Source organism: Leishmania donovani, chromosome 18, assembly GCF_000227135.1.
Source record: "Leishmania donovani BPK282A1 complete genome, chromosome 18".
Lineage (NCBI taxonomy): Eukaryota > Euglenozoa > Kinetoplastea > Trypanosomatida > Trypanosomatidae > Leishmania > Leishmania donovani.
The window spans coordinates 1-17,228 of record NC_018245.1 but is presented as its reverse complement, the minus strand read 5'-3'; the positions used below and the strand labels follow the sequence as shown (position 1 = coordinate 17,228).

Here is a 17,228-nt window from a genome sequence, read left to right as displayed (position 1 = left end):
AAGCATGGTATACAGGCCCTGCACGGGGCTTCGGGGGGGGGCTGTAACCTGGGGTTGCGCAACATCCCCCCTGCACTCACGCGGCATGTGCATGGGCGCCGCCCTGCTACCCGCACAACTGGCGCCACCGGCCTCCGCGCTCAAGCGCAGGACCCTGGACGCGGCCCGCTGTGAATCAAGGCATGCTGTCCGCCCGAGTCCCCTCTGACGCTGATCGCGCCGCAAGCAACGAGAGGAACGGACGAGGAAGGACAGGAGGAACCCGCTCGACGGCCAGGACTTGGCCGCAGTGCAGCACCGGTACATGAGCTATGATTGCTTGCACATATATCCCGACGTGTTGCTCACTCAATGGTGCCATTGAAAACTAAGTGATTTCTCTGCGGTAGCGCAGCGTTGCTCCTTCTCCGCAAGGTATACACCGGCTTGCAGCTAATCCATAACTTGTTTCTAGCGCACGCTACAGAGAGGGAGGGCTCGCCAACAGTGCGGAAACTGCTGCTGAACATGACAGCTGTGAGCCTCCCTTTCCCCTCGACAAAAAAAAAAGATGCTCGGATGTGTTCATTTGTACTCAGAGAGATAGAGTGGTACCTAGGGGTACGGGCCACCTTGCGCACATACACGCCTTTGTACGAAGCGTGAATGTGTGCTCCCTGCGGCAGATGTTCGCCGCATTGGACCGTCTGCAGTGGGTCCGCCTTGTTTCCGTTGTGTTGATCTCCGTCTTCTACTTATTTCGACGAATGGCCACTGCTTACTTGTTGCCCCCTTTTTTCTTTGCACCGCCAAGCCGTGCCTTCTCCACCAGAGCACTGCTGTAGACAGTCCGCCTACTTCGACAGTTCTTGTCCGAAGTACTTGCTACCGGGGGACTACTTTCCGAGTTGCGCTCGACGTGCACCAGCTTCTCACTCGCATTGTTTGCTTGCGGACTGCTTTACTGCGCTCGCAGACTTGGCCGTTACTACAGAACCCAAAGCGAGAACAAAACTCATTCACCATGCTACGTCGCTGCACGGTGCCCCGAATGAACCGGGGTCATTTGGCTCCCACACCGTCCAAGTACTCGGACCGTCCAGGCATGTGGGGACCGGGTGCCGGCCCGGTAAAGGACACATTAGCGCGTCGAACGATGTTCTACCGCATGCTCGTTATGAACAAGATAGGCTTTTGGACAAAGCCGTTTCGCACGAACCGCGCTCGGTGGATCTGGCGAAAGACACAGATGCAGCTGTGGAAGACGATGGTGATGTCGATGGTGTTCATCTGCGTTATCCTCTTTTGTAACATTTGGCTGTCCTTCGTGTACCATGCGTACACCGTCGGCCCCACAACCCCGGTTCTGGAGCGCAAGGTGCGCGAGCACCGGGTGTCGAAGCAGATTATGCAGATGGTGCGCGAGCGTGAGCGTGATATAACGCAGGAGGAAGAGGTGGAGAAGGCACGTGCCATCATAGAGTCACAAAAGCGATGAGCGGTTTTGTGTCTTGATGAGGGGAGGGGAGCGGCATCATCTGCTCTGCTTTGATGCTTGTGTTTCGTGTGTGTGTGTGTGCGTGCTGTTTTCGTTGAGCCACCGTCCGGCCTCCGTCTTTGTGTTTTCTTTTGTTAATTTGTATGCGCGCCAGGCGCTGATCGGCGTTGCGACGTACGCTTGTGGGTTCGTACGTTGTATGTTTCTGCCAATGCGCCTTCAGTCGGTTTTGCGTTATGCTCATGGAAGGGCTGGAGAGTCTTCACGTTACGCCCTCTCACTCTTCTACGTTGTCCACATGGATTCAAGAAAACCGCGCTGTCTCGGTGCAGATCACTTGACCATGGTGCATGGCGGACTTTTTTCGTCTTTTGCGCGTACTCTCCTCTCCGTCACTCGCAGCGAACCCATCCGTGCGGAGATCCACGATGGGTCTTGTCTGGGACGTTGGCTCTAGCTTGTCGGTCTCTCCCAGCCTCTCCGCCACCCGTGCTGCCTCCTGCGAGCCATGTAACGCACAAAAAGGAGCCTAGCGGCTGCTGCTCCCTCGGCAATGGCGCCCAGGTCGGCTCAGTAGCCGCCGCCTCTTGCACTCACCCCTTGCTCACCGGCCCACGCCGTCCTCTCCGTCGCTCTCGTCCGTCTATTACTTGCTTGCGATTGCTGCCGCCCCCCGTTTTCTCTTCTAACAGTGATGCCCCCACCCCCTCCCCCACCGCGCCCTGCTTCCCTCGTGCGAAGGCATAGACAAGCTTGCCGCTTTGTTTCATCACCACATCCAAAAAAGGTAAAGGGAGAGGGACGAAGCGGCAGATGACGGCAGCCACAGATGGGAGCACGTCTGGCGTAGTGAAGTGCGCAGAGTGGCTGCACGAACTGATTCCATGCTGGCTGGATGGTGATGTCTCAGTACACGTCGAGGAAGCGCTGCGGGAGGTGGCGACTCACCTCGATGGGGTCTCCGCGGTCGTGGAGAAGGGTGTCCATCTTCCCATGAAGGCGGCGCTGCGCGTGCAGGTGATGGCGCTGGATAGCTGGAACGCAACAGCCCTATGCGGATGGCCATTAGAACGCAACGATCTGAAGGTGCAGGCTCGCTGGCTAGTTACATACCTTTTCCTCTGCAGTCACTGCGTCTTTGCCGGACAAGAGGTTCGCGAAGCGCACTTGTCTCACCACCTAGACGACGCCGAGAAATGCATCCTGATGTGCCTAAAGACGAGCAAGGGGCTCCTCCGTACACGCCACACCGATGCCGCTGAAAAGTTACTCACGTGGGCGGCGTGCGTCGTCAAGGCATGCGCAGGTGTCCCCGGCTCCACCATGCGCAGATTCTCCGCGGAGGTTCAATTTGCTCAGTTGCGCGCAGCCTGGGAGGCAGCGCAGCACGAACGCGCGTGTGTCATTGCCACCCAGCTGGCTGAGGAGACGCGCTCAAGCACGGCGTACACAGAGGCGCTGCTCGAGTTCATCTACAACGCCGGTGTGAAATCGCTGCAAGAGGACCGCTCCAATACAGGTGCACTCGATGGAGACACTCACGGTGCATCGAAGGTCGAGGGAGTGGGGCTGCCAGGATGCGCATCAGGGCAGCATATGCCAGACGTACAGGCCTCGGTGCAGAGTATGCTTCTCCTCTCCCTGCGCCTGCAGAAAGCCGTCAAAGCTCGCTCAGGGAAGCAGCGGACATTTCTTGGCATGACATACCTGCAGTATGGGTATTCTCTGCTTTTGTGCGGCAAGTATGACGCCGCGGCGGAGGCGGCGTCGACGTCGTACGAGCTTCTTCGCACCCTCGAGCCCATCGTGGTCCGCTTCAAGGCTGAGGTTCACCGTCACGCCACGGATGAGGTGTTGGCATTGTTTCGTGCGCTATGCAGCAATGCCACGGTTGCCGTGGGGGACCTGTGCGCCATGGCAAGCCTTGCGTTGGAGAAGATGCCCGCTATGCAGGAAACTTTGTTTGCGGAGCTGCATCGGCGCGTGGCGGCCTCGGCGAGCGCTGTCGACCAGTTCCGGCTCCTCTGCGTTCTTATTCGCCACTGCTCTGAGTGGAGCGTTGCGGAGCTGCTGCGTCGCCTCTCCGATGGTGATACGCCGCCACCAGCGTTTCATCGCTTTCTGTTCTGCTGCCTCTGGCGGCTGTCAGCGATGGCGGTAAACGCGCAGCCGCGCTGCTTGTCTGCCGCGACTCGGTGGAGCTGCCTGCACACCGCACAGCGTCTCTTCTGCGGAGTTGCCTCGGAGGAAGAGCGACAGGCCATTTTACTGGACATGACACAGCTGGCCCTCGCAATGCATGACAATGGCGTAGAAGCCACGGAAGAGCTCCAGCAGACGCTGGCATTGTGCCACAACGTGAAGACTATCGCTTCTGCACTGGAGGTATCTTCCTTGCAAGCCCAGGCGCAAATTGCGTTTTTGCTTGACAAAAAAGACCATGGAATGGAACGGGTGAGAGCGCTACTGGAATGCACTGCAGGAGAGACAGCGGTGCGGGCCTGCAGCGAACTCGTCACGTTTTTGCTCCGATCGTCGTTGCTTCACTCGGCTGGCGCGGTGGCAGAATTATGCGTTGCTGCATTTCACCAGCACCAGTCGCCGATGCGCATTATCGAGTTTGCCAAGGTGTTCGCCATGGGATGCTTGGTAGACCAGAATGAGGGACTCCGCGCCGAGGCTGGCGAAATTCTTGAGGTGCACGTCTGTCCCATCTTGCAGAACGTGTCACTGACGTTGCCGGACGCGCGATGGTGGAGCCGGTTTCTCTGGTACGCTGCCGAGGCGCTCCTTGACAGCGACCCTGTACGAGCCGTGCGACTCCTCCAGGCCGGAGTGGAGCTTGACGCAGACCGTAGCGACGCCGGCGAGGCCGAGGGGTCCAGGACAGCGGCGGACGAGTTTCTGCGCAATCGGCTGTGCCTGTTGCTAGATACCGAGTTTGACACCTTCGCAGCTGGGCAAGCAGCTCTCTCCACTATGGAGCTTCGGCGGCACGGGGACTCTCTCGCGAGCCTTCTCAGCTCGTGTGACGAGGAGAGGAATAGCACAGACGAGAGTTCCACCCTACGGCAGCGTGTAACGCTGTTTCTCGCGCGCTTAGAAGCGACCCTGCGTGACATGCTGGCGCACGATGCCTCTACTCCCATTGACGTGGAAGCGCTGCGCCTCGACGAACTCCCTAGTATGTCTGCCATAAGCTCAGGCGATCTCGAGCAAGTGGCGGCAGTGTGCCACTACGTGGCCTCACGCCTTTCTCCTCCTGGTTCCTATTCTCTATGTGATGCAGCGCTCAACATCATGCTAGCCGCGGCCCAGCTGCAGCTCAGCAGCGACGTCGCCTCCACTGCTGCACTCGGCGCTCTCTTCGCAACCATCTACGCCGCATTCAAGATGGCTCGTAACGCTGACGGACGCCTGCTGGTCTCCGAGGCCCTCACCGCCGCCCTCCCTCATCTCACTGCGAAGAATGCCTCGCTGCGTTCCGCTTTCTCTCACTTACACAGCGATGATGGTGAGTGCTCTACGGTGGCACGAGACCTTGACCTCTGCGAAACCGTAGTTGAGTTCTTCGCCGTTGAAGCGTGGAATGAGTCAGTGCAGTGGAACATTCTGCAGAGGCGTGCGCTGGTCGAGCGATGGCGCGCCGTCGTCGCGGTGCTCACGAGTGTCCTAAGCGACGCCAACGCGTCGAAGGCTGCTATCGCCGACCTTGCTGCGCAGATGCCTTTGCTGTGAGGGTTGTGTGATGCGCTTTTGTTCCTTGCGTGACATTGCTGTATCCTCCCCCGTCGTCGCGCATCCGGATGGGGAAGGAGCACAGCAAGTTGTGGGCCACCCCCCCCCCTGCTGCGCATGGTGGGATAGAACACCTTCGGCGCGCTGGCGATAGTCCTTGATTTCTTCTGCTAGTTCTACTGCTGCTTCGTTACCTTTCCAGTCGATCGCCTCGAAACGCATATATTACTTTTGGACCGCTAGACTGACTGCGATGGCTGCTGCCGTGCATCCAAACCCAGAAGAGACAAGAGTCGCTGCCTGCCCCTCTTCCGCGCGGCGACTTCATCTCTCGTACTGCTGGTGGTAGAATCGCGTACAGCCTCCTATTCTGCGGAGATTGTGCCCCTTTTCTCCCTCCCTCCTCTTTCCTCACCAGCAGTGGACTCCCTTTCTTCACGCACGCTGTGCAGTGTGCGGCATCTTTAGTCGTACGAGACGCACGTCTCGCCAAACTGCGAGGTGAGACGGGTCTCCCTGCGCTTCCACTTAATCTTGTCTCACCTTTGCCCCTCGCCTTGCTCCTGTTCTCTTTCTCCTTGTGCCTGTGGGCTTCGGCGTTCTTGTTTCTCTTGTGCGGATCACCCGGTGAAGTGTACGGCTCTCTGTGCCAGCGGCTTTGCGTATCACACACCATCGGGCGACGCTGTCGGTTCTCCGACACATCTTGCGTGGTGGGTGCCTTCTCGACAGGCGGAACGCAGCCTCTTCCCAGTTGCGTGGTTATCGGTGACACACTCCGAAAGCTGGAGTAGGCAGAGAAGACCAACATCACAAACCCAGCAGATTGGGAGAACGATTGCCTTGTAAAAGTAGTGAAGGCACTCCGGACAGTATGAGGACGAAAGAGACATCGCAAGAAACGACACTGCTGCTGCCCAACGCATCCAGCGACCGTGCGACCCGCACATCTGCCATGGACGCAGAGGGTGAAGCCTGGATGACGCCGCGCATGGTCTTATGGACGTTTACTATGAGTAACTTTCTGCTCTACTTCGATCGTGGCGCGACAGTCGGTGCGCTCTCCTCCATCTGCTCCGACCGAGACCTCGCTGGCAACGACACGCCGCTGTCCGATGCCAAGAGGGGCTTCCTTGTCTCCGGGTTCATTATCGGCTACGTGGTTGCTAGCCCCCTCTTCACCTGCCGCGGTAGCGCATGGGGATCAAGGATGGTCGTTCTGCTCGGCATGGCGCTGTGGTGCGCTACATGCCTCGCCTGTGCCGTCTCCCTCAACTACACGGTCCTGTTGGTCTGTCGCATCCTTGTTGGCGTGGCAGAGGCTGCGTTTGTCGCCTTCACCGTGACAATTATCGACAACACGGCCCCTGCCACGCATCGGACATCGTGGATCGGTTTCTTTTACTCCATGATCCCCATCGGAACGGCGGTGGGAATGGGCTGCGCCGGTCTGCTCACATCGTACCCGACGCTGTGGGGCTTCACGCCGTGGCGTGTGATATATGTAACTGAGGTGATGGCGGCGCTGCCCATTGTGGTGCTTCTCTGCTACATCCCTGCTTCCTACCACCTTGCTACGGCGACGGAATCGGCCCCGCAGTTGCCTTTTCTCACCGCGACCGGCTGTATTTTATGCAACGCAAACTACATGCTGCTTGTGCTTGGATTTTCAATGTACTGCTTCGTGACCGGCGCCGTCTCGACCTGGGGAATACCCTTTTTGCACGAGGGGCCTCTGCAGCTCACCAAGGCCACCGCTGCGCTCTTCATGGGCATCGCGACGACGTGCAGCGGTGTGGTGGGCTCGCTGGGGGGTGGCATCGCTGTCGACTACTGGGGCGGCAGCACTGGTCCTGCTGGTGCAATCCAGTGCCAGCAGTTCAACATCCTCATGATCTTCATCGCGATCCCTTGCGGGGTAGTTGCCCTCATGAGCACCGATGCGCTGGCCTTTGCGACCACTTTTGCGGTAGCAGTGACAGCACTGTTTGCCATCACAGCCCCCATCAACGCCTCCATTCTCAACGTGGTGCCAGCCGGCCTACGCCCGTATGCCGTGAGCTACTCCATATTCATCATCCACCTTCTGGGTGACTTTCCCTCGCCAACGCTGGCGGGAATCGTGTCAGACTTTTTCGGGCGGAACTGCGGTGGCCTTTCACGTAATGGCTGCCGCGCCGCTGAGCAGCAATTCCAATGTGCCTGGATCGACGAAGCAGATGGTCTGGGGCGTTGCATCTGCCGCGTTCAGCTGCGCAACGCTCTTCTTTTAGTCTTTGCGTACCTATTTCTTGCCCCGCCCTGCTGGGCGGTAGTGTGGTGGCATCTGCGGCGCGAAGCCCACACTGCAGATGTCAGCGTCGACGACGCGGAAGACTCGTCTACCTTGAGCACGCCAGGCGTTCCAGCGTTTCTCCTCTCTCACTCACACGATGAGCTTGACGAAGTGCTCCACACCTGCATGTGGTTAAAGCGATTCGGCCATTACTAGACTTTTGAATTCGTGCTTGTTTGCGAGCATGTGCTGCTTCTCGTTTCTTCAACTTTATGCTTCAGCATCAGTACTGTCATCAAACAGGGGAACACAACCGCCACCGCAGCGACACACAAGGGCAGCGACGAAGACAAATACAGCGTCTCGTGCTCTCGGAGGGGGTGCACAGTGAAAGCGAAGAAACGACAAAAAAAAACCGCTGCTAAGCCCCCTCCCTCTCCCTTCGCCAATTGACGCCACCTCTCTCCTCCTCCTTCACCGGCCCGGATCGGTGGCTGCAAGCCCTCCTCTGTACACACTTCTTCAACTTGCTTACATACCAAAACTCTCCGTCTTTCTCTATTTCTCTATCCTGCTGCCTCTGATGGTGACTGCCCTCCGTTTGTGTCGTCGCTCGCACTCCGCTTGCTTCCAGCCAAAAAGGCAGTCATGCAAATGAGTAAATGATGCCGAACGATACAGCGGTTGTGTACATCTTCCTCGACGACGCCAACAAGGCCGTTTCCATGGAAGATGTCAAGGAATGGCTGCAGATTATAAACGATGTTGTGGAGATAAAGCTGCAATTTGACGCGGCTACAGAACGGCCGTGCTACTATGTGGAGTTCCGCAGCCCAGTAGCGGCGCAGCAGGCTGTGCAGTACCTCAACGGGGCACGGCTCAAGAACTGCGTCGTGACGATACAGTCTCGTGTGTATCTGGCGGCGGCAGAGACACAGGGGTCGGCAAGCGGCAGCGGAGAGTCTCCGTCGGCGGCCGGCGGTACGCCTCCAGTGACCCACAAGCGCTGCAGAGAGACATCAGAGTTGCCCTTTAATCATTTGCTGCCGCCCGAGCTTCAGATGGACCCGCCACTCGCGAAGTATCTTCCCCAACTGGAGAAGAGCGAGCTGTACTCGTCAGACGCCGTTGCCATGTGGCAGCAACTGCAAGCAGCACAAAAGGAACTGGTTGAAATGTACCATGACCTAGAGATCACTGCCGCGCAGATCGCGGATTGTGACGCGCAGTTGACGCAGCTCCTTCACATGAGTTGGATAGCGCCCGCGTCCAATGGCGTCATGATATCTCAGTCGCCTTCGTCTGGGCCTGGGCGCAAGACTGTCCTGCAGGCCCCACACTTTCTTTGCCACGAGAGGGCGATCGCGTTTGACGCGCATACCCCCAGTCGGGTCGTCGCACTACTGACGGATTGCTTTGGCCCACTGTCGCTCTGCTCCGACGCGGTGACACAGACGGGCTTTTTTCTCGTGGTGAGGTTTGTCTTTGCTGCAGACGAGGCGCTTTTCTTGGCCGCAGCTACCGCGTCCGGGTCGACAGAGGTGACCAAGAAGAGGGAGCAGAGTCAAGGGGCGGAGTGGAGGAGCGTCGTCCAAGGACTTGGGTGGAGGCCAACAACGAGCGTCGCTCGCGTGCATCACCTATTCTCAGTCGAACTGGATGCACCTCTGCAGCGTATCGTGCGCGACCTACTAGCGTAGATGTCGTTGCTGGAAGCATTGCAGGAGGCACAGGTGTGACTGCTTCACCTGCTTTCACGCCGGTAGTTTCCAGGTAGTGATGATGGACTCGGGTACTGCGGCTGGTTTGCCGCCGCTGACGTGTGAAGTGCAGGAAAACAAAAAGTAGACAAAGACGGAAATGACACGCCGATTCTTTTTCCTTTTTCCACGTCTCCGCAGACGTGTGGTGATGGGGGTGCGCGGCGATAACGAAAGATCACCTTGGCAAAGAAGCCTGTCTCCCGCGTGGAGAGCATCTACATATCGCTCGTCGCTGTTTTTATACAGGATCGCCTGCTTGATCCACTCACGCACCGTCACACATGCCTTATCCTCATGTATTCACCCGCTGCCTCATTTTGTTTCCTTTTGCTCCCATCCTCTCCTCCTCGACACTGCTCTTCCTTGGCGCATTGCTTTTTGACTTTGTTTGCCACATCTCCGTCTTCGCATGTGACGCCACCGTCGCGGCGATGCACTGTGCGGTGCTCCGCCTGCGTGCGGTTTCGCGCACGTTTCCCTGCTACACATATCATGACCGCTACTCTGCACTACAACCTGTCTTTCTGCATTGCACGCCGTCGAGGAACATATTCATTGCCTCTGTCATTTGTCGATCTCGCACTCACCCCCCCCTGCGCCCCGCGTATTCCACAACCACGCACCCGAGAATTCAGCAGTACCTTCCGCATAGTGCATCTTGTGACGTTTCTTCCTTTTCTGCACAACACCAGGCACACGAAACGTTCGACGAAATGTCGGCGCCGATTCGCGTGACGGTCGAAGCACCCATCAACATTGCATTCATCAAGTATTGGGGAAAGCGTGAGGGAGGTGAGAAGCTGATCCTGCCCACCAATGACTCCTTTAGTATCACACTCTCCACAAAACCGTTCCGCTCCAAGACCTCGGTCGAGCTCCGCAAGGACGCCGCCGAGGATGAACTCTGGCTGAATGGGAAGAAGAGCAACATTCAGGAGACGCCGCGCATCCAGTCGGTGCTCTCGTGCATCCGCGATAACTGCCCGGGCAGCATGAAGGATCTCAAGGCGTACATCGTGTCCGATAACAACTTTCCGACAGCAGCCGGCATGGCTTCCTCCGCCAGCGGCTACTGCGCGCTCGCCGCGGCGCTCGTGAAGGCGTACAGAGCCACCGTGGACGTGTCGATGCTGTCGCGCCTCGGCTCCGGCAGCGCGTGCCGCAGCGCCTACGGCGGCTTTGTCATTTGGCACAAGGGGGAGAAGCCTGATGGCACGGACTGCATCGCTACACAGTTTGTAGATGAGAAGTACTGGCCTGAGGTGCAGGTGATGTGCGCCGTTCTCAAGGGCGAGAAGAAGGATGTGCCGAGCACGGCTGGCATGCAGCAGTCGCTCAAAACGTCCCCCATGATGCAAGAGCGCATCGCGTCCATCGTGCCGGCGCGCATGAACGCCGTCAAGGAGGCGATTCGGCACCGCGACTTCAACAAGTTTGCTGCGATCGCTATGGCGGACTCTGATGACCTGCAGGAGATTTGTCGCACAACCGAGCCGCGCATCCAGTACGCCACGGAGGACAGCTACGCCATGATCCGCCTCATCCGCGCCTTCAACGCCAAGAAGGGCTACAATGCCATGGCCTACACCTTCGACGCCGGCGCGAACTGCTTCATGTTCACCCTCAAGCAGGATCTGCCAGAGGTGGTGGTGATGCTGCGTGCGCACTTTCCCACCTCGTGGGACAAGATGTGTTTTCACGATGCAGACCTCTTGGAGGAGTGCAAGGCGTACCAGCTGCCTGCATCGTTCGAGGGTCTCATCGACTACCCGAAAAAGTCGTTGGAGATGCTCCTCCAGTCTCCCGTGGGCCAAGGCATCGTGTACCTCGACGACACCGAGTCCCTTATTCCACCGAACGCTTAGCGGGCCCTGTCGCTGAGACCTCTCCCTTTCCCCTTCCCCTCCCTTTCCCTTCTCTCCCCCTCGCCAAGCGATTAGTTGCCTTCTCCGTGCCAGAGCGGAGGAGAAGACATGTGTGACTTGAATGACGCATTCTCCTCTCCCGCGTCTCTTCACGTTCATCGCGGCTATTTTTGCCCCTCCTCTTCGCCGACCCATGCCCCGTCTTCGTCACAGCACCTTCATCGTGTGTGGGTGTGCTACTGTAGAAGTGCTCGGCATCTCTTTCGTTGAGAACATTAATGCAGTCGGCAAAGAAGCAGTCAAGCATAGGTACCCAGGATCAGAGAATGGGGCTGATACAGCTTGCACGCCTCCACCACATGGAATGAAAGCTCCCAGCGAAGCTAGCGGGAAGGGGGAGGGAGCTGTGTAAAAATTTTGTCGAAGGAATCGATGGAATTCTATGCTAGGCGTTTCATGGACGCTCCTGTGCCTCATGGGCTCCCTGCTGTAGTGTGCGGCTCACCTCCTTACATGCCGCCTCGTGTACTGAGCGCGTCCACGCGGGGCCAAACTCTCTCTGCCCCCTTCACCCTTTTGCCTGCGACCCTACTGCCGCTCTCGCTAAATGACAAGCGTGAATGGGAAGTACAGGGCTTTCTCACGCGTACTCGATTCTCTCATCTCGTTTGCACTCTCCTTGCTCTGACTCTTGCGCCTCTATATTGTCTGCTTCACCAATGATGTCATGTTCGGGACAGTAGTGAACACACGAGCACCTCGAGCATGGCGTCTATGAGCATGAAGGCGGGATTGGCGCGCAACCACGAGCTTTTAGATGTTCTCCTGCAGCGGTGCGCGCATGACGAGTCGCCGCGGCGACTTGTATCAGCGCCTAGCTGCACTACAGGACGCACAGAGGCGACATCTCGAGAAGATGACGGCCCACGCGCGAGATGCACATTCTCCCGTAGCAGAGCGCATTCAACTTTTACATTACGAGGAGACTGAAGCTGTGAGGTGCCGCAAAACTGTGAAGCAAGCGTATGGACCGCAGGATATGGCGGGGCTCACGTGTGCAGAGCAGCGCCTTCGCGACACCCTGCGGCAAACGCAACGCATGAACATAACATTACAGGCAGCTATGGAAGAAACCTCGGCTCAGTGTGAGTGTCTACAGCAGTGCGTGCGAACAAGGGCAGCACGCAGCAGTTTAGCGGCGACGCTTCTGACGCCTGTCTCCGCTGCGACGGCGACGGGGCACCCGTCCGAGGTTCCTCAGAGCTCTCCCTGCCAAGACGCCTCGCCGTGCCACGAATGGGCGGAGCTTGCGCGACACAGTGCCTCCTTCTACGCAAAGGCGTTCTCCGACGTGCGTGAGGTAATGGGGGGGCTACGCGGGGCTGCAGAAAGACATTCAGAGACAACTGCAAAACCCTGCGGCGTACAGCGACCCCGCTGCTGTAATCGTCGCCTTGACAGCTTTGGCAAAAGCGAGCGACAAACTCCTGCTTTCCTATGGTCGGGTGCGTGAAGAGCAGCATGCGCACCATCTCGCGTTGCTTCGCACCTTTGATCTGCTCTTCGGAGAGCCGGCGTAGACTCTTAGACGGGAGCTTACCGCTTTCATAAGCTCGCTACGAACAGCACCAGCGCGCGCGTAGGCGCAATCTTGGCTACGGACGTCGCCACGAGGCATCAGGATTTGATGGAGCCGACGTAGACGGTCTCCCCTCCCACGCCTCCCCTACTTGACGGCGCTTTTGCCCTTCTCATGGCCCTTCTCTCTTTTGCTACGTTGCCCATCTCCCGCTTTTTTGCCCTGTGTCTTCGCGCTCCTTCCTACCCACTCCCCTGCGCGTGCTATGCGGTGCCCAGATCGGTGATACACTTCCTCCTTGTCGGCGTCACCTTCTCATCAGAGTTCCTTTTCGACGCTGCGCTTTCCGTAACAAAGGGGCTGCCCCGGTGTAGTCGGGCACTGTCGGCGCCCTTGAGAGGCGCACGCTTACTCCCGTCGGTTTGTGTGTAGCATACAAACTTCTCTTTTCAGTTTGTGCAATTTACCTTCACTGGTTGTAGCAACACGCGGTAATGCTACGCCGCCCGCCTCAGCTCCTGCGTCTGCGGCTTGCGGGGGTATTTGCCTGCACCGCTGCACTGTACGGTCGCACCGGTGCTTTTCACCCCTTCTCGCAAAAAGATGAGGATGACCTGCTGCAGGTGGTGAAGACAAAGCCCCGCCACGTCCTCCGGCACGTGCGTCAGCAGGTGTGGCGCTCTCGCAAGCGAGAACTGCAGTTCCGCAACACAGTGACGCACCTGATGATTATCCTGCAGGAGTTCCTCCGCAAGCAGCTCATCGACCCAACACATGCATCTCAGATCATGGAGGGCATTCTGGAAGAATGTGTCAAGTACGGCCAGCACGATATGGCGCACCTGCTCTTCCGCGCTTTCCTACGCTTTCGCAAGTACGGCTGTGCCATGAGCGTCGATTCCATCCGCTGTTTGTTCGAGTCCTATCGCCACAATGACACCGCCGAGCTGATGCTTCAGCTCGCGCAGGAGATGAAGGATGTTGCGGAGTTGCGGCCGCTCTGCATCGCCGCATACTTGTTTTCGAACAGCGAAGCTGAGGCGCAGGCTCTCTGCAAGGGCGTCTCGCTCACAGAGCTAGGGTCCGACGACGTTGTGGCGCTCATCGCCGGGTACGAGAAGATGAAGCGCGTCGACAAGCTCCAGGAAATTCTCGACGTTGTCCCGACCATGTCCACTGCCGAGACTCGAATGGAGGTGTGCGCAGCGCTGTTTCGCGCCTTTTTCAAGCTGGACAGCGACGAAGGCTTCACACGGACGCTGCAGGTGGCTCTGGAACAGAAGATGCCGCTCTCCGCTGAACTGTACGCTACGGTGCTGCGGCACAAGATGCGGCACGTAACGAGCGTCGAGGAGATCGCCGCCATCGAGGATGAGCTGAAGGAGCTCGGGTACGTGCCGGACGCAACGTGTGACTCTATTGTCATCACTGCGTACGCCCGCCTGCTGCACTTTGGGGACCGCGGCAGCGAGGAGCTCATGCTTGCCAAGGTGGACACGCTGCTGTCATCCATCGAGTCCCGCCTCAAGCAAGGCGATCCTGACATGGACATCAGCGCTGCCCACATCCGGGCCGTCATCCGCGGCTACGGGGCCGCCGGCCGTCCCGAAGCAATAAAAGACGCATGGCAGCGGATGCAGTTCGGTCCCCTCACGAACGACGTGCGCATCTACAATGAGCTGCTCAAGTGGTTTGCGCTCATGGGCAACGTCAAGGACGTGCTCGCCGTGAAGCGGGAGATGGAGAGCAACGGGGTCAGCGCAGACGCTGTCACGTACACGTGGGTCTTTCGCGCTCTTGGCAAGTACTACCCGAGGCACGTGGAGGAGTACTACAAGGAAATGCAGGAGCGGCATGTTCGGCCTGACATTCACCTTTACACCACGCTCCTAGGCATCTTTGGCGACCTAGGGAGGATGGACACTGTCGACGAGCTTATGATAGAGCTGCGGAGGCGTGAGGAGGCGGGCAGCGTCCAGTTCACGCCCATCACGTTCGCCGTGCTCATCCGCATCCACGGCGGTGATCTCGACAAGGCCAGAGCTCTCTACGCGGAGGCCCAGCAGCGCAACATCAGCGATCACCCGCACGTTCAGACAAGTATGCTGCACACCCTCGCCGTCCACAAGGGCGCCACCGCCGCCGATGTCGAGGAGTTCTTGAAAACGCTCCCGACCTGGAGCACGGACGTGTACAATGTTCTCTTGCACATGTACGGGAAGAGCATGGACCGCGAGCGGTTTGACGCGACGCTGGAGAAGATGAAGTCGCAATCCGTCGAGATGAACGACGTCACGTTCGGCACCCTCATCACCGCGTTTGCCCGCTGGGGCGAGCGCGAGAAGGTGAACGAGGTGATTCAGCTCCTCAAGTCCCACGACGGCGGCATCTCTGCCACGTTTTACTCGGTGCTCGCCTCCTCTCTAAGCCGCATGGGCAACGAGGAGGGTGTCGAGAACGCCTGGGAGGACCTCCTGGCCTCCCGCCTCTTCCCAGACACGGAGGTATACAACCAGTTCCTGTCCCTCTATAGCCGCCAGAACAACGTGTCTAAAATGCAGGGCGTGCTTGACAACATGATGAAGCAAGTGCCCCCAAATCCGGTCACTGCTACCACTGTTCTCGACATGCTCGGCAAGTCGGGTCGCATGTCGGAAATGGAGTCCCTCTTCGACGATATGAAGTCGACCCCAGACACCGCGCCAACGTCCGTGACGTTTCATCAGGTCATGAACGCCTACGCGAAGACCGGCGATGTGGTGAAGATGGAGAAGGTGCACGAGGAGTTCCTGGAGAAGGGCTACACGGAGAACAACGTCACCTACAACATTCTCATGGACGGCCACGGGCGGGCGAAAGGATATGAGCAGATGGAGGAGCTGCGCCAGAAGCGCAGCGCCGCCGGCATCCCGATGGACGACATCACGTACTGCATCATGATTGCCGCCTACGGCCGCTCCCGTCTCGACAAGGACGTTCAGCGTCTTTTCGATGAAGTCACCAAGGAGGAGAACCGCCCGTTACTGACGAAGCGGGTGGTTTGGTCGGCGATGGACGCATTTTGCCGCTGCAACTCGACCGCTGGAATGGAAAAGTGCGTAGAGCTGCTGCGCGCGCTCAACGACGAGGGCGAGGCGCTCACCTCATCCGACTACTGCGGTCTCATACCCTACTACTGTCGCATGGGTCAGATGGAGAAAGTCGAGGACCTGGTGCGACTCCTTCACGACAAAGGCGACGCTGAGGCGCTGACGTACAACGCCCTCAACGCCATTGCACGCGGCTACGCCCGCACCGGCCGCTTTGATAAGACGGTGGAGACGCTGCATCAGATTCGCGATCGCAACTGGGTACCCGATGCAGCGACAGCGCTGCAGCTTTCAGGGGCCTTCCTCAAAGCAGGTCTTCACGAGCAAGCGCAGCAGGTCATCGAGTGGCGTCGACGCTACGCCAAAGTGGCGGGTAGCCCTGCCGCCGCCACCATAAAGGATAGTCAGAATTAGGATGCCTCGCGCGCGGCAAGCGGAAGAAGAGCAGGAAACCGCAGCGGCCTCGCCACAAGGTTATCGGTGATTTAGGGAGCCGGACCGCCGAGAAGGGACGAAGGACTCCGGTCCTCTAAGCGGTTGCCGGTGTGGCGGAATCCATTGTTCATGTCAGCCGCATCTACACAGTTTCCGAGCAATTTCTCCTTCTATGTTTCCTTTTTTCTCTTGGTGCAGGGATATCTTGTTCGCTGGAAGAATAGCACGGTCTTTGTCGCGGCTGCACCTGGCTCGCCGGTGGCTGGCTCGTTTCCCTACATGGACCTTACTCTACACAGAACGACGAGAGCTTTTGTATGCGTTGACCCCGTGCCCCTCTCCTCCTTCCCGGAAAATCCACGAAAGAAACCAAGACAACAACCCTCATCAACCAGCGCTTTGAGCGCCACTTGGTCGCTTCCAGTTGAAGAACGTAAGAGACACAATACGGAATGCGTGGGAGTGCTGTGTGTGAGCCACAGTCCCTTCCTTTGGGCCGCCGCCTATCATGATGCTCTTCGGCGTCTCGCGTGTCACAAAACTCTTTTTTCTTGCGCTTTAGTATGCTCCTCGTTTCTCTCACCATCCCTGCACATACTCTGAGACAAATACACGTACACAGCGTTTTCTCCCCTTAGCTTGCCATCGCCGTTTACTTTTGCATGGCGTTCACTACAACACGTTTTCTTTTCTGTGATTCGAGACACATGTACGCCACACCTTTAACTAAGTTTCTTCATGCCATTAGTTTGCCCTCTGCCCATCCGCAACGGCAATGTGTATTCGGCGCCTCCCCTCAGTGCCGGTGTTCAGCATTAGCAGGAACATGCACTAGACTACTCCGCTGGTGGGTCCTTCTCTTCTGGCTGTTTACGCCGCTGCTGAACGTTTCTGTACTCCAAGACCTTTGCATGGACGCTGGGGGGTGCGCGGGCCCCTCTGCTTTTCCACGGATAGGCCACGTTGACGGGTTAGGGTTAGGGTGAGGGTTAGGGTTAGGGTTAGGG

General features: G+C 58.1%; 6 protein-coding genes across 6 annotated transcripts; all 6 read left to right on the top strand.

Moving 5' to 3' along the window:
* Positions 1–1,003: 1,003 nt before the first annotated feature.
* Positions 1,004–1,477, top strand: LDBPK_180060 (hypothetical protein, conserved; the record flags this gene model as incomplete). The annotated part of the gene is made up of 1 exon (XM_003859972.1): positions 1,004–1,477. One exon carries the CDS (start codon positions 1,004–1,006, stop codon positions 1,475–1,477), a length of 474 nt encoding a protein of 157 aa, XP_003860020.1.
* Positions 1,478–2,290: 813 nt separating this feature from the next.
* Positions 2,291–5,215, top strand: LDBPK_180050 (hypothetical protein, conserved; the record flags this gene model as incomplete). The annotated part of the gene is made up of 1 exon (XM_003859971.1): positions 2,291–5,215. One exon carries the CDS (start codon positions 2,291–2,293, stop codon positions 5,213–5,215), a length of 2,925 nt encoding a protein of 974 aa, XP_003860019.1.
* Positions 5,216–6,089: 874 nt separating this feature from the next.
* LDBPK_180040 (transporter, putative) lies at positions 6,090–7,706 on the top strand (the record flags this gene model as incomplete). Its single annotated transcript, XM_003859970.1, has 1 exon — positions 6,090–7,706. One exon carries the CDS (start codon positions 6,090–6,092, stop codon positions 7,704–7,706), a length of 1,617 nt encoding a protein of 538 aa, XP_003860018.1.
* A 449-nt stretch (positions 7,707–8,155) lies between these two features.
* Positions 8,156–9,190, top strand: LDBPK_180030 (hypothetical protein, conserved; the record flags this gene model as incomplete). The annotated part of the gene is made up of 1 exon (XM_003859969.1): positions 8,156–9,190. The coding sequence occupies one exon, from the start codon at positions 8,156–8,158 to the stop codon at positions 9,188–9,190; it is 1,035 nt and encodes a 344-aa protein (XP_003860017.1).
* Positions 9,191–9,966: 776 nt separating this feature from the next.
* On the top strand, positions 9,967–11,118 carry LDBPK_180020 (diphosphomevalonate decarboxylase, putative; the record flags this gene model as incomplete). Its single annotated transcript, XM_003859968.1, has 1 exon — positions 9,967–11,118. The coding sequence occupies one exon, from the start codon at positions 9,967–9,969 to the stop codon at positions 11,116–11,118; it is 1,152 nt and encodes a 383-aa protein (XP_003860016.1).
* Positions 11,119–13,191: 2,073 nt separating this feature from the next.
* On the top strand, positions 13,192–16,200 carry LDBPK_180010 (hypothetical protein, conserved; the record flags this gene model as incomplete). Its single annotated transcript, XM_003859967.1, has 1 exon — positions 13,192–16,200. One exon carries the CDS (start codon positions 13,192–13,194, stop codon positions 16,198–16,200), a length of 3,009 nt encoding a protein of 1,002 aa, XP_003860015.1.
* Between the last annotated feature and the right edge of the window lie 1,028 nt (positions 16,201–17,228).